General features: G+C 42.3%; 1 protein-coding gene across 1 annotated transcript in view; it reads left to right on the top strand.

Annotated features, from left to right (window-relative positions):
• The window catches only part of LOC309333160 (U3 small nucleolar RNA-associated protein 14 homolog A-like), a gene marked incomplete at its 5' end in the record, with an annotated part of 50033 nt that overhangs the window by 5758 nt on the left and 19935 nt on the right, over positions 1 to 24340 (top strand). Inside the window, 9 exon segments of the mRNA XM_081846562.1 lie at positions 5814 to 5878; positions 13618 to 13760; positions 14968 to 15123; positions 17663 to 17782; positions 17904 to 17927; positions 17931 to 17998; positions 19153 to 19276; positions 19813 to 19890; positions 22883 to 23180. Of these exon segments, the coding sequence (XP_081702688.1) occupies positions 5814 to 5878; positions 13618 to 13760; positions 14968 to 15123; positions 17663 to 17782; positions 17904 to 17927; positions 17931 to 17998; positions 19153 to 19276; positions 19813 to 19890; positions 22883 to 23180 (1076 nt within the window).

The raw sequence follows: 24340 nt of genomic DNA, 5'->3' as shown, positions 1-24340 counted from the left end.
GATGTCTTTTAAAGATAGGATAACTGCTTATTTCCTTCACATCTGAAGAGAGGGCGTTCCACAGGGTGGGCACCACTACCGAAAAGGCCCTCTGTCTGGTTCCCTGTTACCTCACTTCTCGCAATGAGGGAACCGCCAGAAGGCCCTTGGCGCTGGATCTCAGTGTCCGGGCTGAACGATGGGGGTGAAGACGCTCCTTCAGGTATACAGGACCGAGGCTGTTTAGGGTCAGCACCAACACTTTGAATTGTGCTTGGAAATGTACTGGGAGCCAATGCAGACCTCTCAGGACCAGTGTTATGTGGTCCCGGCGGCCACTTCCAATCACCAGTCTAGCTGCCGCATTCTGGATTAATTGCAGTTGCCAGGTCACCTTCAAAGGTAGCCCCACGTAGAGAGCATTGCAATAGTCCAAGCGGGAGATAACTAGAGCATGCACCACTCTGGCACCACAGTCTGCAGGCAGGTAGGGTCTTAGCCTGTGTACCAGGTGGAGCTGGTAGACAGCCGCCCTGGACACAGAATTAACCTGCGCCTCCATGGACAGCTGTGAGTCCAAAATGACTCCCAGGCTGCGCACCTGGTCCTTCAGGGGCACAGTTACCCCATTCAGGACCAGGGAATCCCCCACACCTGCCCGCCCCCTGTCCCCCCAAAACAGTATTTCTGTCTTGTCAGGATTCAACTTCAATCTGTTAGCCGCCATCCATCCATCTAACCGCCTCCAGGCACTCACATAGGACCTTCACCGCTTTCACTGGTTCTGAATACCCAGCTCAAACCCCCTGATGATCTTTCCCAGCGGCTTCATATAGATATTAAAAAGCATGGGGGAGAGGACAGAACCCTGAGGTACCCCACAAGTGAGAGCCCAGGGGTCTGAACACTCACCCCCCAACACCACTTTCTGGACACGGCCCAGGAGAAAGGAGCGGAACCACCGTATAACAGTGCCCCCAGCTCCCAGCCCTTCTAGACAGTCTAGAAGGATGTTATGGTCGATGGTGTCAAAGGCCGCTGAGAGATCCAGCAGAACTAGGAAACAGCTCTCATCTTTGTCCCTAGCCCACCGGAGATCATCAACCAGCACGACCAAGGCAGTTTCAGTCCTATGGTGAGGCCTGAATCCTGATTGGAAGGGATTGGAAGGGATCCAAATGGTTCGCATCCTCCAGGCGTGCTTGGAGTTGTTCAGCAACCACCCGCTCAATCACCTTTTGCCCAAGAATGGAAGATTTGATAGTTAACACTTTAAAAAAGAATGGCATACAACACAGGTGGGAATTCCCAGAAGGGATTTCCTTTTTCTACAAAGGGAAAAGATTCAAGCTAACGGAAAGTCAGGAAGTTAACAAATTTCTGCGCAGATATGAAAAGGACCTTGGAGGGGTGGGGGAGAGACATGAGGGGGGGTGTGGAGAGAGAGAAGGGAGAGGTGGTTTGGGCGGAGGGGATGGGGGACGGGGCGGGGGGAAGGTGGGGGAGGGGGGGGAGGAAGAAAAAGAGGAAGAAGTAGGGGAGGAGGAGGAAGGAGAGGAAGAAGAAGAGACAGAGGGCAGATCCACCCGAATTTAAATCGGCAAATTACTGACTTTTTGGTAGACAAAAGAGACGATGAACTTAAAAATTTTAACCTGGAACGTGAATGGCCTGAACGAAAAAACCAAAAGGAATAAAATTGTAAATGTGTTGAAAAAAAAAAAACTGGATGTAATTTGTATTCAAGAGACTCATGTAGCCAACAAACACAAACATGTTTTGATTAACAAGAGTTTAGGGATGGAATTTATAAACTCCGAGGAAGGAAAAAAAAAAGGAGTAGTAACATATGTCAATGGAAAATGGGAATCCAAATTGATTTATAAAGACGAAGAAGGAAGGATTTTGGGGGTACAAATCAGCTTCCAGGGGGAAAAGATCAACGTGGTAAATATCTATGCCCCAAACGCGAACAGACCTGAGTTTTTCAAGAAATTAGAACAAGTTCTATTAAAATTAGAGAACAACAGGACGATACTATTGGGGGACTTCAACGCAGTACCAACTCCAGAAATTGACAGACAAACAGAAAGGAAAAAGGGAAATCAAGGAAAGTTACCTAAATCATTTCAGGATATAGAAGAAAACTTGGATTTAATAGACATATGGAGGCATAAACATCCAACAGAAAAGCAGTTCACCTTCTTCTCAGAGGTACATAAAAGTTGGGGCCGAATAGACCAAATTTGGACTACGAGGGAGCTTACCTTAAGAGCCACAAAATGCGAAATTCACCCGAGAACACTCTCCGACCATAACTCAATAACACTAACAATAAAAGGTGCAACGCAGGGGGGTTTTAGATGGAGGCTGAACGAATACCTATTGGACAATGATGAAGTCATTGAAAAAGCCAAAACCACATTAAAAGAATATTTCGATCTTAACCTCAACTTGGAAACTAATATTGAAACGGTATGGGACGCCAGCAAGGCGGTTCTAAGAGGTTTTTTCATCCAGCAAAATACCTATAGAAAGAAAATGAGGCATCAAAAGATGGAAGAAATTCTCAGACAGCTAAGGGAGTACGAGAAAAAATTAACAGAACAGCCGAAAGATGACCAATGTATACAAACAATAAAAATATTACAAAGACAATATTCAATGTTAACAAATCAAGAAGTAGAGTGGAAAATCAAGTTTATGAAACAAAGGTTTTTCGAATCGGCAAATAAAACGGGTAAATTTTTAGCATGGCAACTGAGAAAACGACAAAAACAAAGCATTATAAACAAAATAATGGTAGAGGACGAACTGATAGTAGACCCAAAAAGAATACAAAAAAGCTTTCTTAATTTCTATGAGGAATTATATAAAAAAGGTAATGAAGACCCAACTCAAATAGAAAGATATCTAGAGAACTGCGAAGGGAAGATGGTGACGGATGAAGAAAGACTCCAACTAAATAAACCCATAAACTTAGAAGAGGTCCAGAATGCGATAAAAAGAATGAAGCTGGGAAAGGCGCCAGGACCGGATGGTTTATCGGCCAAGTATTACAAAGTCCTAGGAAACCAACTGTCCCCAATGCTTTGTGACACCATGAATAATATTTTGAGAGGAGGGAAAATACCTGAGTCCTGGAGGGAAGCTTTTATTACCCTAATCCCCAAGTCAGAAACAGATAAATTGAACATCAAAAATTATAGGCCAATATCCTTATTAAATAATGATTATAAGATATTTGCGGACATCATGGCAAACAGACTGAAAAAGTGTCTAACAAACTTAATTCACAAGGACCAAGCGGGCTTCCTACCAAACAGATACTTGAAAGATAATGTGAGACATGTTATTAACATAATTGAGTATTTAGAGATAAATAATGACAAACCGGCGACATTGATCTTCATAGACGCGGAAAAGGCGTTTGATAACGTCTCTTGGTTGTTTCTAATAAAATCTATTCAAAAGGCAGGGATAGAGGGGGAGTTCATGAAGGGGATACAGGCAATATATTCAACCCAATCTGCCAAACTGATATTAAACAATGACCTTACAAATACATTTAAAATCGAGAAAGGGACAAGGCAGGGCTGCCCCCTCTCTCCACTCTTATTCATTATGGCCTTAGAGATTTTGGCAAATAAAATAAGATCAACGCCGGAGATACAAGGGATCAAGATAGGATCAAAGGAGTATAAATTAAAAGCCTATGCGGATGACTTGATGTTATCCCTGGAAGAGCCGTATGGAAGCTTAAGTAAAGCGCTGAAGATCCTAGACGAATACGGTAAAGTATCCGGTTTTAAATTGAATAAACTAAAAACAAAATTGCTGGTAAAGAACTTAGGAGACGAGGGAAAAGAAAAACTAGAGAGACAATGTGGAATCAAGGTGGCAAAAAAAATAAAATATTTAGGAATATGGCTCACATCAAAAAACATAAACTTAATTGAAGATAACTACTCACCTGCGTGGAAAGAAATAAAAAAAGACCTGGATGTTTGGAATAGAGCCAACCTTTCCTGGCTGGGTAGGATGGAGGCAATAAAAATGAGCATACTTCCTAGGATGCTGTTTCTGTTTCAAAATATTCCGGTCATTAGAGGGGTCAAAATATTTAAGGATTGGCAGAAGACCCTTTCGAAATTCATCTGGCAGGGAAGAAGGCCAAGGATCAGATTTAAACTACTCACTGATCGGAAGGAGAGAGGAGGACTGGCTGTTCCCAATTTGAAGCTGTACTATGAAGCGGCCTGCCTCTGTTGGGTTAAGGACTGGATAACCCTGGAGAATACAGATTTATTGGATTTAGAGGGGGCGGACAACAGGTTCGGCTGGCACGCCTACCTCTGGTCAAATAAAGAGAAGGCCCACAAAGGGTTCTCGAGCCACATCACCAGGGGCCCTTTGTATGAAGTATGGGAAAAAAATAAAAAACTGCTAGAAAGGAAAACGCCCTGGTGGCTGTCCCCAACAGATATCTTAATAATTAAAAAAGTAAATATGGAAGAGAAAAGACTGACATATGAAGACCTACTGGTTAGACACCAAGATAGTTGGAAACTAAGACCGTACGAGGAGTTGAAGGGAAAGCTGACGAGCTGGTTACAGTACCATCAAGTTAACGCAATATGGACAGAAGACAAAAAAACAGGAATGAATGAAAAGAAGTCCAAGTTTCAGATTGAAATAATTGAAAGCAATTCTAAGATATTATCCAAAATGTACAACATATTATTGGAATGGGACACAAAAGACGAAGAAATTAAAGAAGTTATGGTTAAATGGGCAGTAGACTTGGGGTATAACATAGAGTACGAGAAATGGTCAAAATTGTGGAATGAGGGGATAAAATTTACGGCCAGTGCTGCTATTAGAGAAAACTTAGAGAAGATGATATATAGATGGTACTTAACACCAGAAAAACTTAGTAGGATGTATAAGACCGGTAATAAGGCCTGTTGGAAATGTAAAATAAAAGAAGGTAATTTTATACACATGTGGTGGGGATGTGGGGAAATGAAAAAATTTTGGAATCAGATATATAATGAGCTAAAGAAAATATTCAGATACACATTCCCAAAAAAACCAGAAGCCTTTTTACTAGGTATTATCGGAGAGGAAATTAGGAAGGAAGACAAAACTCTATTTCAATACTCAACAGCAGCAGCCAGAATATTAGTCGCTCAAAATTGGAAAAATACAAATATACCAACGGTGAAGGAGTGGCAAACAAAATTATTTGATTTTATTGAATTGGCAAGAATGACCCAAAGAATCAGAAACCAAAAAAATGCAAAGTTAAAGGACGATTGGAATAAATTTATGGTCTATATCGAAGGAAATTTACGAAACTTACCAACTATAGCAGGTCAGCTATAAAACTCTCGAGGTATAAACCACATATTAACACCAGCTGTTAAAATTCAGTCATTAAAAGAAGAAATCCGAAATCGGCAGGGATGGAAGTAAGATGTTTAATGTATTAGTTTTTTTTTTTGTTCTGTGGTTTTTTCTTTGTTTGCTTGTTTTTCTTTTTTGTTTTTTGTCTTTGTATGCGTGTGTCAAATGAAATTCAATAAAAAAATTATAAAAAAAAAAAAAAGAATGGAAGATTTGAGACTGGGCGCTAGTTGGCCATGTTGGCCGGGTCTAAAGATGTTTTTTTAAGAAGCGGTTTAATGACCGATGGAATTGGCTGGAGAGGGAGCGGTCTTCCCAAACGCAGACTGTTTCATGGCCCTGGTGATGGAGACAAAGAATGATTAGCTTGATTTTCCATTCCTAACTAGGTCAATGTCCTTTCTTTTTTTTCTTTTTTTTTGCAGATGGAGGGCAGTTGAACGCACTGAGGCGAGCAGACAGATATCGGAATTTGATCTTTGTGGTGGAGGTGAGAGCTTTCCCCTCAAGCGCTCGCAGCATAGCAATCGCTGGCACAGATGAATTCTCTGTTACCGATGGGTCATGGCTAAGAGGGAGCATGTGACCAGATCCATGTACCATTTCTCAATCTCTAGCAGAGAGGCATGGCTTTACAAGTTTGGCCTTCTAGATGTTACTGGACAACAACTCCCATGATCCCTAGAAGAAGAGTTTGGATTTGATATCCCGCTTTATCACTACCCGAAGGAATCTCAAAGTGGCTAACATTCTCCTTTCTCTTTCTCCCCCACAACAAACACTCTGTGAGGTGAGTGGGGCTGAGAGACTTCAAAGAAGTGTGACTAGCCCAAGGTCACCCAGCAGCTGCATGTGGAGGAGCGGAGACGCGAACCTGGTTCCCCAGATTACGAGACTACCGCTCTTAACCACTACACCACACTAGCTATTGACCATGCTCGCGGGGCTGATGGGAGTTGTAGTTCAGCAACATCTGAAGATGCCAGAGGTTCTCCACACTTGCTATAGAACATGGGTAGGCAAACTAAGGCCCGGGGGCTGGATCTGGCCCAATTACCTTCTAAATCCAGGAATCAGCATGTTTTTACATGAGTAGAATGTGTCCTTTTATTTAAAATGCATCTCTGGGTTAATTGTGGGGCATAGGAATTCATTCATTCCTGCCCCCCCCCAAAAATATAGTCTGGTCCCCCACAAGGTCTGAGGGACAGTGGACCGGCCCCCTGCTGAAAAAGTTTGCTGACCCCTGCTATAGAACATATGCTTTGCATGCAGAAGAAAGTCCCTGGTTTGGTACCTCCAGGTTAAATAGTCACAAATCAGGTGATGGGGTAGGTCTCTGTCTGAGACTCTGAAGAGCTGCTGCTAATCAGAGTGATGATACTGGACAAGACGATGTTGATACCAAAACAAGGACAAGACCTGACGCTAATTAAAAACTATAGGCCCATATCACTGCTGAACAGTGATTACAAAATATTCGCTGACATTCTAGCCAACAGATTGAAAAAATTATTAAATGAAAGTATACACAAAGATCAAGCTGGCTTTCTGCCAGGTAGATACATACACAGCAGCATGAGGAATGTAATAGATTTACTAGAATACCTAGAAGAAAGATAAGACAAAAAGGCCGCTTTAATATCAATAGATGCGGAAAAGACATTTGACCAGGTGTCGTGGGAGTTCATGAAAAGGGTCATAAAGGAAATGAAACTGGGGGAAGATTATATTAAAGCTATAGAGGCAATATATAGGAAACAAGCAGCCAAACTTATTCTTAATAATGAAATGACAGAAGAATTTTGTATAGAGAGGGGGACAAGACAAGGTTGCCCCTTGTCACCACTACTATTTATTATGGTACTGGAATTATTGATGAATGTCATAAGAAATGATAATAAAATAAAAGGTATCTCATTAGGGAAAAAGGAATATAAGATCAAAGCATTTGCGGATGACCTGATTCTGACTGTTGAAAACCCCAAAGAAAGTATAATACAGATAATTGAAAGAATATTAGAATTTTGGAAAGTAGCCGGCTTTAAGTTAAACAAGAATAAAACTAACATGATAGTAAAAAATATGACCAAGCAAGAAAAGGAAGAACTACAGGAGATATTAGGATTAACAATAGTAAATAAGACCAAGTATTTAGGAATCTGGCTGACCAATAATAATAGTAATCTATTCAAAGATAATTACATAAAAACCTGGAAAGGAATCAAAAGAGATTTAGAAATCTGGAATAAGTTAAGATTATCGCTTGTTGACAGAATATCGGTGGTTAAAATGAATGTATTGCCGAAAATGATGTATCTATTCCAAATGATACCGATAATTGGAGGAATGGGAAGTCTTAGATTATGGCAAAAAGAGATATCCAAATTCATATGGCAGTTTAAAAAACCAAGAATTCAACACAAGCTTCTAATAGATAAAAAACATAGAGGTGGACTGGCGCTACCTGACCTAAATTTATATTATGACGCTGTCTGTTTAAATTGGCTAAAAGAGTGGATTGTATTAAAAAATAGTGATTTGTTAGATCTAGAAGGATTTAACAATCATTATGGTTGGCATGCGTATTTAGCTTATGAAAAAGGGAAAGTACACAGGGGATTTATGAACCATGTCATTAGGAAATCATTATATAAAACATGGACAAAATATAAGGATCTACTAGAACTGAAAACACCATGGTGGGCATCACCTCTAGAAGCAATTACAATAAAAAAGAAAAATATGGAAGTATAAAGGGAAGTTTTCCTTCTGCACATATGCTTTCCCTCTGCACATAACTGTTGCATTATGGGGAAGCATTGCGTCTTTTCTCTTGCATTCTGGGAACTCTCGCTTATAATCTTTTCTCTGTTTCTGCACACACTGTACGAACCTATTCCAAACACCAAGACATTCTCTCATCACTCAGTTCACCTTAAGTTCATGATGACTTGTACTCCATGCATAGCTGACCACATTTATAGCTATGTTAATCTTTAGTTATTATTAATTAGGAGGTTTTATGCCTGTCTAGTCCCAACCTCGTTTCCCAGCCTTTAATCTACCGGTGATTAATGTTCACATGTAATTCCCATCCCTCACATGTAATTCCCGCCTTGTATGTATGTTAACCAATCAGCATTAAGTTTCTTTGTGTTTGTATCAACCAATCAGCCACAAGCACACCTGTGGCAATGTTTGTAATATTCAATAAAAGAGAGTTCCCGGGACTTTCCCGGCAGACGCCTCTCATGACACCCACTACTCGTCTGTCGTGATTTTCATTCCTACATCTGGTGACCCCGACGTGCCAGATCCCTTACGCAGCCTAGCCCCTGTACTTCACTCGACTGGAAAAGTCTCAGCGCGCTATTTCGTGAGTATGGGGGGCGATTTAACTAAATTGCAGAAAGAACATGCTAGGGAATTGTTTTCTTTAGTTAGACAACGGGTTGTGGGTGTTCATGTTTCCTTAAAAGAAATTGAACAACTTCTTTGTGAAATCAATTGCCAATATCCTTCCTATCCAGAGGCTGGCTCTCTGGAGGTGGAGACTTGGCAGAAGATCGGAAAGACCCTCTTTACTGAACCGAGGGCTCCAATTCATTGTCTGCTCACCTGGCAGAAATGTGCAGAGGCCGTTGCAAAATTTGGACCTCGGGTCCCCCAGGCGTCTCCTTCGGCCCCTGCTCTCCTGCCTGCAGCAGACAATCCCCCCCCTTATCCCACTTCTCCACAGCTTCTGCCTCCTTCTCCTTCGCAGCCCGGCAACCCCCCCCCCTGCTTCTCATCCATCTCAACCTGCTTCCACCCCCCCATCCCCCTTTCCCCCCCTCCTTCTTTGCCTGCTCCTACTGGAGCCGTGCGTGCTGCACTTTCTCAGGCAAGACAGAAGGGGCTTTTGTCCTTGCAGGAAGAATCTGAGTGGGCGGGGGAAATGCCATCTGTCTTCCCTATCACCTATGCAAACGCAGGAAATGCTCAACAACAGGTGTTTTATGAAACCCTTCCTTATTCTGTACTGAGAGAATTGAGGAGGGCCATCGCTGACTCTGGCTTAAAATCCTCCTATGTCACAGGGATGCTGGAGGGGATTGCGTCTGGTTATACCATGCTGCCCCAAGATTGGAAAGATTTAATGCGCATGTTGCTCTCACCAGCCCAGTATGTTGTCTTTGATAGTGAATTTCGGCTTAGTGCTTCAGCCCTGTCTGATGCCCAGCATACAGCTAATGAACTTTATGGTGCCGGTCCTTTTGACAATATAACAACCCAGGCGACGCTGACGCCTGCACATTTTAGCCGCACCGCGACTTGTGTACAGCGCGCCTTTCGGAAAGTCCCTGTCTCAGGGCAGCCGCTGAGCTCTTTTGTTAATATTAAACAACAGCATTCTGAACCCTACCACCAATTTATAGATAGATTGAAAGAAGCAGTGACCAGGCAGGTTGATAATACTACAGCCCAGAATGAGCTGATGAAAAAATTGGCTTTTGAACATGCGAACACCGACTGTAAGAAGGCTTTGCAGTCGATCATTAATCGTCCTAAATATGATCTGGCACAGATGATTCAATCTTGTGCGGACATTGGAAGCCAGAGCCATGCCATGTCCTTGCTTGCCGGTGCCATCCAGGCTGGCAATAAACCAACTGGTAACTGTTTTAATTGCAAGCGCCCTGGTCATTTTGCAAAAGAATGCAGGGCACCTGGCGGTGGGGCGCACAGGGATGGTACTGCCAATAAGGCTAAACCCTCCAAGAAATGCCCAAAGTGCGGTAAAGGCTATCATTGGGCTAATCAGTGCAGGAGTTCGGGAAACTCCATGCTGGCCCCGCCCTCGGGCCACGAGAATTAGAGGGCCCATTGCCATCAGCTACCACCATTGATGCTTTTCCTAAGGAGACACCTTCAGATTTCACCATTGATTTAATTAATCAGGAATCCAAAGATTCTGTTTTACCTGGTGAAATCGTGCTCATGCCCACCCAATTGTCAGGGCCACTACCTCCCAAAGTCGCAGGTTTGATTTTGCCGAAATCTTCTGCAGCCAAAGAAGGAATCATGGTTATTCCTGCAGCCTTGGAACCTGACTATGTGGGCACAATAATGCTTCAACTTTGGAGCCATATGCCCATGCAGTTAAAAAAGGGTGACTCCTGGGCACACTTGGTAGTGCTTCCTACCCCTCCTACTGCTTCCATTATGGATAATAATTTGCACCAGCTCTCCTCTCTCTCTCCACAGTTATTAGCTGTAATCCAGAGGATCGGTGACCAAAAAATTCTTCGTAAGTATAAAATTAATGGCAGAATTCTGGAAGGCTTGATTGATACAGGCGCAGACGTTTCTGTAATTTCCAGTAATTGTTGGGACCCCACGTGGCCCCTTGAGTCTGCCTCTGCTGTCTGGGGTGTGGGTGGCCCACAAAATTCTTCCAAAAGCGTACAATGGCTGCCTGTTTCTCTGCCTGATAGCTCTGATACCATTGCATATATTCAGCCTTGTGTGCTGAAAATCCACCTCAATCTGTGGGGCAGAGACCTACTACAACAATTACAAGCTACCATTCAATTTAATGAGTAAGCTTGCATTCCCCCTCAACTGGAAATCCACCATCTTTGTATGAGTGGAACAATGGACCAGTGACAAAAAGCATCATTTGTCCCACTCTAGATATCGCCACTCTGTGGAATTGATTAATGATTGTAACGATTTTGTTTTTTCCCCTAGCAGATCTGAATATATTTTTTTAGCTGTCTCTTTTTTAGGAGTCCCTGGATTGGCTGTCCGGAATAGCAGAAATATTAACTCCTTAGCTTGCTCCGCAGCAAAAGCCTTGAATTCTACTTCACAAGCTCTTCACCTTTTGAATAAAGAACAGAGGGAATTGCGTCATGGACTCTTACCGCGCTGCTATCGATTACCTATTGATGCTCCATCACTACGGATGCGAACAAGTGGAAAACATGTGCTGCTTTAATATCACTGACAATTCTAAGGCTATTCAAAAACAAATCTCTCATTTGCAAAATCTCACACATCACATCAAACAGGATGTTGGTTTTCCTGCTCTCTGGGATTCTTTCACCCAGTGGCTTACCGCTTGGCTGCCAAACTTTACTTGGCTTCGTAGTCTTTTTCAATATGCCATTGTTATTATATGTATATTAATTTTGTTTTGCTGCTTCCTCCAATGCATTCCTGGCCTCATAAGTCTTTTCTCTCGGCTTCTCTCTCCCCCTCAGCCACCCAATAAAATCCTTGCTGCTTATCTTGCGAAATGGCAACACCAACAGTGGCAATGTTTGTAATATTCAATAAAAGAGAGTTCCCGGGACTTTCCCGGCAGACGCCTCTCATGACACCCACTACTCGTCTGTCGTGATTTTCATTCCTACAGAAGTAGAATGAGCAACATATAAAGATCTGATTAAGGAAAAAGATAATAAATTGGTAATTAAAGATTATGAGGAAATTAAACAACACCTTATGGGTTGGATCCAATACCATCAATTGCATGAAGTGTTCAGGACCGATAAGAAAAACAGTTTCTCAAACGAACCATTATTAGAAAAAGTGTTATTACAAAACTAAGGTAATATAAAAAATGTATGATACATTATTGGAGTGGGAGGTCAAAGACTAACAGGTCAAGGAGGTAATGATCAAGTGGGCTTTAGATATTGGGAAAACCATTAACTTAACAGCATGGGAAGAACAAAACAAATTCCTTCCAGTAGCACCTTAAAGACCAACTAAGTCAGTTCTTGATATGAGCTTTCGTGTGCATGCACACTTCTTCAGATACACTGAAACAGAAGTTTCCAGACCCTTCTATATAGTGAGAAGGTGGGGAGGGGTATTACTCAGAAGGGTGGTGGGATAGCTGTGATGAGCCTGTTGACGACTCTTAACGACTGCAATAGGTCTTACAGGAAAAAGCAAGGGGTGAAAAGGTGAAAAATGGCTTTGTCATGTATAATGAGATAAGAATCCAAGGTCTTTGTTCAGACCAGGTTTCTCCATGGTTTTAAGTTTGGTGATAAGTTGTAATTCAGCAGCTTCTCTTTCCAGTCTATTTCTGAAATTCCTTTGTAGTAAAACAGCTACTTTGAGATCTTGTATAGAATGTCCTGGGATCAGTGTATCTGAAGAAGTGTGCATGCACACGAAAGCTCATACCAAGAACTGACTTAGTTGGTCTTTAAGGTGCTACTGGAAGGAATTTGTTTTGTTTTGACTATGGCAGACCAACACGGCTACCTATCTGTAGCATGGGAAGAATTATGGAGAAAGAACTAGAAATTTACAGCCTGCGATGTATTGAGGGAAAATCTAATCAAGATGTTTTATAGATGGTACTTAACACTTACCAAAATAGCTAAAATGTACAGTGGTACCTCGGGTTACATACGCTTCAGGTTACAGACTCCACTAACCCAGAAATAGTACCTTGGGTTAAGAACTTTGCTTCAGGATGAGAACAGAAATTGTGCGCAGCGCTCCCTCTAGCTGTTCTAGCTTCGCGTGAAGCCTCCGCAGGGCATGGGGAGTGTTCATCCCGCTGCCCTGCGGAGGCTTTGAGCGGCTATCCGCAGCTTTTGCGGGAGGTGGGGAAAGGGACAGAGCTGCCAGCTCTGTCCCTTCCCCCACCTCCCGCAAAAGCCAGGGATAGCCGTGCTCCCTTTAAAGAGCGCTCGGCTCTTGCGGGAGGTGGGGGAAGTGACAGAGCCACACGCTCTGTCACTTCCCCCACCTCCCACAAAAACCAGGGATAGCCGCGCTCCCTTTAAAGAGCCACGCGGAGTGTGTGTGCGGCTCTTGGGGGAAAGCCTGCAAGCGCCGCACACACGCTCCATGCGGCTCATGAAAGGGAGTGCTGAGCAGAGCCTGGGATGCATACAGGCTCTGCTCAGCGCTCCCTTTAAAGAATAATCTTTTTTCTTGCATTCCCCCTCTAAAAACTAGGTGCGCCTTATGGTCAGGTGCGTCTTATGGAGCGAAAAATACGGTAAATAAGGAGGCCAGATACAGTACAGGATAAAGGAAGTCTTTTATTTGGTTGGTTGTATTGTTTTATGTTATGTTTATTGTATTTCTGGGGTGGGGTGGGGGGTTTATGTTATGTTGTAAATAAAATTTCCAATAAAAAGTTTTTTAGAAAAAGACAATGCACCCAGATCTGGCCTATCATCCAGTGTTACCATGTGTTGTGCATTGCAGGTGCTAGAGAAAAAGTTCTCCTCTCAGAACTGTTGCAATCAGCTTCCAGCTCACCAGCTCTGGGTTCCATTCAAAAGCAGCTGAAGAAAGCCCAGCACAAAAAAACCATCCAGCTCCCACTGAGCAAGGAGGAGAATGAGCAGGTGATTTCAGTGGGCTGTTTTGGGGGCAGCTGTGCTTGGGGTGGTGGCAGGGAGGAAGATGTTGGCATTGGAGGTAGAAATGTGAAGGAAAGGACACTGGAGGGAGAAACCAAAAGGAGAGGAACAGAGGAAAAGTGTGTGTGTGTTGGCACAAGTAGGATAGACTGGCAAATGTACCTTTTCCTGTGGTACAGGTGATTCTCAACTTACACGGTTACGTTCCGCGGTCACAGCATAAAGCCAAAATCACATATAGTCACAGCACGTTGGGTAGAGTGATGAGTGGGATTGCCATTTTTCCCCAGATGCACCCTGCCTCTTTCAAATTTTTACAAAATTTGTTCGCCAAGCACGTGAAGCTGAGTGCACGCAGGTTCAATGTGTGTATGTTGCGAGTTACCTGTACATCTCTTAATTTTTGTTGTCAAATTCATTTTCTCCAGGTTTGTTCCTAGGCTTATCCTTTTTAAAAAATAAATAAAGGGTCCTATAAATTAATGAGGAATAGGTCCATCAGGGGTTATCGGCTGTAACAGAACAATTCAGAGGCAGTATGCTAGACGGAGCATAAACAGGAAAAAGCCATCACCATTGTCCTATGCTGTTGAACGTGGAATGTAGAACTAAATGTTTTTGTCTTGTGTGATAAAGCAAGGTATTTTTTTCTGCCTTGTGAAGAGGAGGGGTTCATGGACATGAATTTAACTTGGGTGTGCTGTGTTAATGGTTTCAAATCAAATAGATGGAGCAGAATTGATACCTGGCTACATTGCCAGCTGTCTCTAAAGTATTGAGATTCCAGCAATGGGATTGCATCATATCCTGGGTGAAGTAATGCCTTCCTAAAGATTTTATACTGAGGCTTATGGGCATCTTTATAGTGGATGCTCTAAAATATGCCTCTGGGAAAGCTCGCTGTAGCTGGTCCACCATATATATATTTATACATATCCATACATGCATATATATGTATTTCTCTCTCTCTCTCTCTCTCTCTCTCTCTCTCTCTGTGTGTGTGTGTGTGTGTGTGTGTGTGTGTGTGTGTGTTTCAGACTAGTCGGAGCCAACAGAGGGTCACACTTTTATAGTATGTTCTGCCAGAAGTGGGTTCCGGCTTAACAACTCCCACGTCTCCTTAAAGAAATACCTGTGTGTCACTGGGATCTTCCTGCTGAAGGTTGTGCTTGTCTTATCTGTCTTCCTGCAGGTGGTGAGGGAAGCTGCCTACACTCAGACATCTCAAGCCCTGGCTAAGTGGCATCCAGTGGTGCAGCAAAACAGACGTGCTGAGCAGCTAGTCTTCCCATTGCAACAAGAGAGTGTGAATGTCAGGGCCATTGAAGAAGTGATAAATGGATGGCAGGTGGGTGTTGGTTGACCTCAGCAAGAAGTGAGAATTAGGCTTGAGCTGGACCCAGCTGTTGCCCAGTGCTCTTGCCTCATGTTCAAGCCAAGCTATGCCCCTAGGAGTGTAGGAAGCTGCTCTTCTACTGTGTCCCATCTAACTTAATATTTTCTGCATTGACTGCCAGCAGCTCTCCAGGGTTTCAGGCACAGTTCTCTCCCAGCCCTACCTGGAGGTGTGTGGGTGTGCCAATCATCTGCTGTGGCTTTTGTAGCTTGTGGTCTGGTAGACGGAATTCTGACTTAGCTATTCAACTTCTTAGCTCTGATCTCCTATTTGAGCAGAACTTACCAAGTGGCTGCATATAAGTGACCCTCTCTATCTCAGTTCCTCATCTGAAAAAAAAGAAAAAAAGAGAGACACTTACCTGTTTTATTGTGCAGATTAATTAATACCATATAAGTTGTTAGGCAATCGAGTGTTACTATGCAGTTACAGACCCATTCAAAAACAAAGAAAACCCCCAAACCATATAACTTCTAGCATAAAATTTAATATGGTTCATACGTGTATATGAAACAGGGAAAAGAAAAACAGCCCAAACAACACTTAACTGTCAGAATATTTTCATGAAGGTTTTGTTGTGGGAAATGAATATCTATGAACTGTTTCTGTTATCGTTTTATTCATATTAGCCAATAAGCAAGCTAAATAACACTCAAAAGACCTTCCTGGATATTTTAGTCAGACAGGAATAAATCTGCTTTGCTCATCGCTTTAAAAAATACAAAAATAATACCTATTAGGATTTCTATCGCTCCATCCCCACGGAGGGCAGAATTGTTCATTGTAAGAAAACCTCAATAGGCAGTTAAAGCAATTAAATTTGGACCTAGAGAAGATGAGCCAATATTTGGGAACAGTCACATTATCTATATATTTGGAACAACCCTTGAAGCAGTCAGTGGACAAATCAAGATAAATTGGGGAGCAGGTTTTATAAGCAGCAGTCATTGAGAAATTTGCATCAATATCTTTAACCTGAAGTTTAAGAATACATTTTGCCCAGTAGTGGTACTGAGTAGGAAAAAAATCAACAAAAGTCTGATAACTGTAATTTATTGATACAGGCTTTGGAATTTTCTTCTTTTTTGTTGTTGCTAGAAATAATATATGGCAATTATGTGGTAACGCTATCTTATATGGGTTATCCAGTTCCAGCTGATCTTTATCCATACCTCTGAGTTACTTTTAAAAGACAGCTGAAGAAAAATCTAGAGAATTTAGCCACAGGTGCATTTTTCTGGAAGAAAAGTACCCTTCTGAAAGTTTTATAAGTGTTTACATTTTACTTAAGATGATGTGGCACTTTGAAAACTGGAAAGTGCAACAGAAAAGGAAAAGGTAGCAACCAACCACTTCCCTCTGTTTCTGTGCCCATTCACACTCTGTTGCTTTAACTGCTCTTCCTGCCTCTATCATGCTATTTGGTCTCCATGAGCCTGTTCTTTTATACAGCTTTGCCATTTCAGCCAAGGCAGCCCTCCCTCTCAACATGTTTGGAGAGCACTCATTCTTAAAACTTCCTGTCTGTACTGGAACTAAAACCTATCCTTACTAAAGACTCTGAAAGGTGTGGAATTCTCCCTCTCTTGAAAGGAGGGTCCTGTAGAAATTATTCATGAATTGTTCTTCAGTAGGGGTGCAGTATAAGTGTAACAAATGAATAATAATAATACATTTTATCTATCTATCTAGCTAGCTATCTGCCTGCTATGGTTTTTGCTCAGCCAATAACTAACATTCTCTTGGTACGATAAAAGCAGTGAAACAATAAAATAGGAAATAAGTTCTAAAAAGTAGTATTACAACAGTATGCATAGGGACAGAGAAAAGCTAAAACCATAACAACAGCATCTAATCACAAACTAAAACATTTCAGGGGTAAAATAAACAGAGTTTGAATGCCTGGGGGGTGTTCCTCCCTTTTAAAGGCTTTGCCTGGTTCTAAAACAACATTAGAGTTCAAGCAATCCTCTCTTGTGGAGGGTCTCATGCAAATCGGGGCCACTGCAGAGAAGGCCCTTTTACCTGGTGGTCTTCTCACCATAACTTTGCTGGCACAGGTTTTGCAGAAAAGGCCCTCCAATGATAATCTCAGGGCACTTGTGGGTACACAGTGAGATGAAGCAGTCCTTCAGATACTGCAACCCTAACCCATGAAGGGCTTGAAATGTCAAAACCAGTCGAGCCTTGGAAATAACTTGGAGCCAGTGAATATGGGAAAGCACCTGTGTAACATGCTCATAACTTCGTTAGTTCCTATGTTGCCTCAAGTTTCCAGATAGTCTCCAGAGGCAGCAATGACAAGCATAGTCTGCGAAGGAGAGGTAGCATCCCTTCACCTAAAATCAGACTGGCAAATAAAGTGTTGTGAGGTCGGGGGGGGGTCCCCTGTTTTGTTAGTGACCTTTTGCAACCTTGTTGGACTAGTCTTTAGAGTAAGCTGAAACTTACCTCTCTGTGTCCATCCTTCCCTCTTCTCACCCGCTCTAACGCACAAACACCCCTTGAGCAAGAAATCTTTAATATTCTACACAAAGGAAAGCAGCCAGTGAAGGACCCACTCCTGACGCCACAGGAGAAGTCCTCACTGCAGGCCATGAGTCTGGAGGAGGTGAGTCTAGATCTAACTGTTTCTTTCCCATTCTCCATCTCTCCCTCCCTCTTGGATCCCACACTGCCTTGCTCTGTAAGCTTTTACAGTCAGCCCTTCTCTCCGTTTTTGCGCATTTCAGGCACAGTTGCGATGTATGCAGCACTAGAGGGCTCGAGTCCTGCAGTCCTACTACAAGGCTAAGGCACAACGTCAGCGGAAGATCAAGAGCAAAAGGTAAGCAATTGTTGTAGAGCAGCAGCTAGGAACCTACAGTCCCATTAGTTCTGATAGCCGACCACAAAACTTTCCCCCGACCCCCCACAAGCACAGTTACCTGCTCCATACTTGATATTAAATTTTACATTGGGTAAAGACATGGCTGTGGAAGAACAATTGGGAAGCTGCATAGTATGCTCCCAGTTGTTCCTGTTCCAATAAAGGCTTGCTGTTAGTGCTGCTCAGATGATTGATCACGACAGCAAGGCTTGCAGGGATTGGTTGCACTACAGAGTTCTTGAAGAACTCCTTAGTTCAACTGATCCTTGCCCAAAGCAGGCATTGCTGTAAGTGCTGATCAGCTGACTTAAGTTGGAGAAAATTTGTGAACAGCCATCCAACCCACCTTCACCCTTTTAAGTTGGCTGCCGAAAAGAAATGAGGGTAGGTGGAAAAAGTCCTCTTCTCACTTTTGTGGATGAGCCCTGTTCAGTTCCTGCATAGTTCCTTGCAGCCCAGAAAGGACTAGGCATCTTGCGACTTGCTACACTGGGCTCCTTTGGGAGGGAAGGGCAAGACATAAATGGAATTAAAAAAAATAATTAAAAAATAAATAACAGGTGTGGGCTCTGTCTGTTTATTTTTTACACTTTTCTTCCAATGATTTCTCGAGAAGATGGTGTACATTGCTCTCCCTCTCTCTCAACGTCCCCATGCCCATTTTATCTTTATCCTGTGAGGTGGGTAAGGCAGAGACAGTGACTCAGTCAGGGTAACCTATTGAGCTAGACAGCTAGCAGGGGTTTGAAACTGATACTTTATGGCATTAGGCTGATACTCCAAACAAGGGGTGGGGAACTAGTAGTCCTCAATAAGTTGTTGGATTCCAACCCCTATCATCCCTGGCCATTGGTTGTACTGGCTGAAGTTGAGGGGAGGGCAGCAACATTTAGAGTCACAGTTTTCTTGTCCCTTCTCTAACCACTTCACTGACTCTGCTGCAGGCTCTGGCCCTCCAGATGTTGCTGAACTACAATTCCCATCAGCCTCAACAAGCATTGCCAATGGCCAGGGCAAACAGCTCTATTTCAGTGATGTCAGTTAGCTGCGTGTCCTTTCCCTCTGGCCTGGCTGTTCAAACCTCTGACATTGCTATCTTCCTCTTCCTGAAGGTATCACAGAATGCTTAGGAAGATCAGGAAACGCAAGGTGCTGAAAGAATTCGAAATGTTGTGGAAAAGTAACCCTGAGGCAGCTCTAGAAGAGCTAGCTAAAATTGAGAAAGTGCGTATTGAGGTGGGTGCAGCCCTCTTCCTGTGGTACTGTCACGGGGCTGCCAGGGAACGCCCCGGAACTGAGGGAGGGGGAGAAACAGGAGCCTGTAGAAGACACAGGAGAAGCAGAGGAGGAAAAGCAAGGGGGAGAGCCTCAAGCGGCGAGAATGCTCTCTGATGCTGAAGAGCAGCAGCACCACTCTACCAGTTCAGGGACAGAGGGAGAGGCGGTGCCCATTCTTTCAGCACAGGACAGGAGGGGGTTAAAGCGTAGGGAACAGAGGTGGCACTTGGGACTTCCCAGGCTCCTCTGCTGGAAGAGGAGCCGAAAGCCCCCACTTCCTGGATCTGCTACCAAGGACGCATGAAGCATGTTCTGTACCTTGTAAATACTATGTGAATAAAGACTGTAAATATATCTCTGAGTGAGCAGAGGTATTCCTTGCCAAAGGCTTCTAAAACCATCACAGGTACCAAGATGAGGCCCCTCTGCCTAGTGGAGGGCGCTCTCTTACTGTACTCCATCATAGTGACATTTTGCCTTACTTCTCTGTGCAGGAGAGGATGAGCCTGAAACACCAGAACAAGGGCAAGTGGGCCAAATCTACAGTCCTCATGGCAAAGTACAACCTAGAGGTAAGAGATGTGTGGAGGGAGGAGGCTTTATCAGCCAAAACCCACTCTTAACATGTAATTAAACCAAGGCAGGTGCTTGAGAGATTTGATCGAGCTGAAATGTAGCTTCCAGAAAAGGGTTGGCTGAAAATATCAGGCTATTCCCATAGAAGTGCTTTTTAGAGCACCTTTAACAACATTTGCTTTCCCCCCCTTTTTTTGTTTTTCACTAAATTTTTATTGAGATTTTAAAGGTTACAAAAAGAAAAAATAAAGAACATATTTAAACAGAAAAGAAAAATAAATAAATAAAAATACAGAACAATACAAGATCAAAGAAAAAACAACAACACAAAAAAGATGCAGATAATAAAAAAAGCAAATCAATCCTTTACATAACTTTCTTTCCTTTGCTTATTTCCTTGACCTCCTCACACCTCTCTTTTTTGTATTCTAATTCAATTAGATATTTCAGCAAATGCTTTCCATCTTTATTTTTATCCTAATGATTTATCTTAATATACTATAATTTTACATTCTGTTCTTTCACCAATTAACAATCCATTTTTACTTAATCCTTTATATCATTTCTGCTAAAACCACATTACTTCATTCCAACATCCTTCTAACATTCCTTAATTTTACAATGTTTCTGTAGATAAACTTTAAATTTCTTCCAATATTCTTCCACCAACTCTTCTCCTTGGTCTCTGATTCTGCCAGTCATTTCCGCCAGTTCCATATAGTCCATCACCTTCATCTGCCATTCTTCCCGGGTGGGTAAATCTTGTGTCTTCCAGTACTTTGCAATAAGTATTCTTGCTGCTGTTGTGGCATACATAAAGAAAGTTCTATCCTTCTTTGACACCAATTGGCCGATCACGCCCAGGAGAAAGGCCTCTGGTTTCTTCTGAAAGGTATATTTAAATACCTTTTTCATTTCATTATAAATCATCTCCCAGAAAGTCTTAATCCTTGGGCATGTCCACCAAAGGTGAAAGAATGTACCTTCAATCTCTTTACACTTCCAACATTTATTATCGGGCAAATGATAAATTTTTGCAAGCTTGACTGGCGTCATGTACCACCTGTAGATCATTTTCATTATATTCTCTTTTAAGGCATTACATGCCGTAAACTTCATACCTGTGGTCCATAACTGTTCCCAGTCAGCCATCATAATGTTATGTCCAACATCTTGTGCCCATTTAATCATAGCAGATTTCACCGTTTCATCCTGAGTATTCCATTTCAACAGCAAGTTATACATTCTTGACAAATTCTTAGTTTTAGGATCTAACAGTTCTATTTCCAATTTTGATTTTTCCACCTGAAAGCCAATTTTCTTATCCAAATTGTAAGCCTCCATTATTTGGTAATAATGAAGCCAATCTCGCACTTTGTTTTTTAGTTTTTCAAAACTCTGCAGTTTTAATCTGTCTCCTTCTTGTTCCAAAATTTCCCAATATTTCGGCCAATTGGCCTCCATATTGAGCTTTTTCTGAGCCTTTGCTTCCATTGGTGACAACCACCTTGGAGTTTTGTTTTCAAGCAAATCCTTATATCTTATCCAGACATTAAACAGTGCTTTCCTGACAATATGGTTTTTAAACGCTTTATGTGCTTTGACCTTATCATACCACAAGTATGCATGCCATCCAAAGACATTATTAAAACCTTCTAAGTCCAAAATGTCCGTGTTTTCAAGAAGCAGCCATTCTTTCAGCCAACAAAATGCAGCTGATTCATAATAAAGCTTAAGGTCTGGCAGGGCAAATCCACCTTTAACATCAGTTAGTATCTTAAATTTTATTCGAGGCTTCTTGCCCTGCCAGACAAATCTAGAAATATCTCTCTGCCACTTCTTGAAACAATCCATTTTGTCCAAAATTTGCAGTGTTTGAAACAAAAACAACATCCTTGGCAATACATTCATCTTTATCACAGCAATTTGGCCTAGCAATGATAACTTCAACCTTTAACAACATTTGCAAGTGGGTGATAAAAGACCTTTCTTTTGTCCGCTTGCCTTCCCGCCATTGGGTGGATTTACATCCAAAGCCAAAAACAGATGGCAAATCATTTTCTGGGCAGTTGCAATTCATACCCTTTCTCCTGGGAAATTGACTTTCTCTGGAGAGTATTGTTTAAAATTCTTACTTGGGAGGGGGAGGAAATAGTAGTGAATTATTGTAAGTTGGGCTGTTAAACATTTTACTTGCTTCCTGGGGGATTATTAGAGGGGTGTATGCTTTGCTGGTCCTCTTGTGGCTGAAAATACGGGATACTGTAAGTCAGGGGAGGGCCAATGATAGATCTACAATCTACTGGTAGATTGTTGGACAATTTGCAGTAGATCAGCAAGCGTTTCTGACTTCTGATTGTTTAACAACAGCTATGTCAAAAAGAATCCTCCAGCACCAGATTGTTCAAGCTCTTATCTGAAATAATACAGAAACAGGTTTGTCTATGCAAACCATCCCAGTATCTATGTTGGCTTTTGGGGTGCAGCAGATAACTGTCTCCTCTCCCTAAGCCTCCATTTTGCATATGGCGACACCTTCAAAGGTAGAGTTGTCATATTTCAAAAAGTGAAAATCCGGACACAAAAGTTGTTGAGATTTTGGGCAGTTGTTTTTTTGCCAGAGTTGTTGAGCTGCGTGTGTATGTGTATGTGTATGTGTATGTGTATGTGTATGTGTATGTGTGTGACAGACTTTTTAAAGCTATTTTATGGAAAATAGGCAAAAACGACACTGCTGACATGAGTTACCATATGTCCAGATTTTTCTGGACATGTTGCCGATTTCCACCTGGACACGGCTTCCAACTGCAGTATTCCAGATATGTCCAGGAAATTCCAGGTGTATGGCAACCCTATTCAAAGGCTCTAATCTTTGCACCTGGCTTTGGGGGTTGGATGGACCTGGGGTGGTTCTAGTGAAGAAGCAAATAATAGATTTTGTAAGCCTAAGGTGTGCAAGTAAAGGCTATTGCCTGCCTGCATTTATAGGCTAGGCAAGCCATGCAGGAGCAGCTGGCCCAGAACAAAGAACTGACCCAGAAAGTACGCCCGGCATCTGATAGTGAGGAAGGTGGCAACGACACTGACGCAGAGGGGGATCTCGTGCCAAGTGTTGTCAATGAGAGGCCTGCTGGGCTGGATCCAGACAACCCCTGGATGTTAGGATGGCCCCACACAGAGCCCAAGGAGGACCTTCCAGCTGCACCAGAAGACAGTGAAGAGAGTGACAAAGAGAAGGGGCCACCTGCAACCAAGGAGGAGACTTTGCTGCAAGGCTTCGTTGCAGGTCAGCAGGGCCAGGGCCATAAAACAATGCATGGTGTGGGGGAAATGAACAGATAAGGTGCTTTTATTCCTTGTATAATACAAGGGCAGGGTCATCCAGTGAAAATGATAGGCTGTATATTCAGGATATATTATTATTATTATTATTATTATTATTATTATTATTATTATTATTATTATTATTATTAATTTTCATTTCTCATAACAATTATTCAATATTGTTAGGGAACTGCCATCAGCTCAGAGGTAAGAGGTGGAAGGGCAGTTGAGTTACAGGGACCCTCCGAAGATCAGATCTTGAGAAGCAACACTTCCTCCGCGGAGGAGGAAAGCCACGCCTCCAGTGGGGAAGGGATGCAGGTCTCGGAGGATGCAAGGGAGAGACACAGCACCGAGCATGAACAAAGCGGGGGGGAGTCAGGTCCCCCTCTGCCCACGCCCTCTCTGCGCAGTCAGTTTATGCGCAGAGAGGGGAGGCGTAGGATGGGGGTCAAAAGACTGCTATGCTGGGGAAAGTTTAAGGACCGCCCACTCCCAGATTCTGCTAGCGACTGACCAGACATGGAATTGAGACGCTCTGCCCTGTAAATGCTTTGAAAAGCCTTGAAAAGACTGGTGGGAGTCTTGCCTGTTTGCTCTCGAGCAACCACGCTGGCATACATAACAAATATAATCATTTAACATCCATTTTCTAGTTTTCCCCCTCCCTGTTGACTTCCCCCAACTTCTATTTCTGGTTTGTTACACCAAATGTTACATTCTGTTTATACATAATGTTCTGTTATCACTAATTCTATTTCTTGTTCTCTGTAAATAAAGTTGTGAATGTTTATTTAAATCCTGCCAACGAGTCCATTTTTTGTTTTGTTTCTGCAAGTATGTTGTAAAGGGTTCCCATTCTCTTTATATATATATATATATAATATTTATTGATGTTTCAAAAAGTTACAAGAATAAAACAGAAAAAAAAGAAAAACAGAAAATACAAAATACAGGGGGAAAAATAAAAACAATTAAAAACAAATCCATCTTTCCATATCTTATCTATCATTTGCTTGTTTCCTTGACCTCCTCACACCTCCTTTTTTTGTATTCTAGTTCATTAGTTGTTTCAGCAAATCCTTTCCTTCATTGTTTTTATCTTACTAATTTATCTTAATA

The sequence above is a fragment of the Podarcis erhardii genome, assembly GCF_964252035.2.
Source record: "Podarcis erhardii genome assembly, chromosome: W".
Taxonomy (NCBI): Eukaryota; Metazoa; Chordata; class Lepidosauria; order Squamata; family Lacertidae; genus Podarcis; species Podarcis erhardii.
The sequence above is the reverse complement of the archived record's forward strand: the minus strand, read 5'-3'. Positions and strand labels throughout refer to the sequence as shown.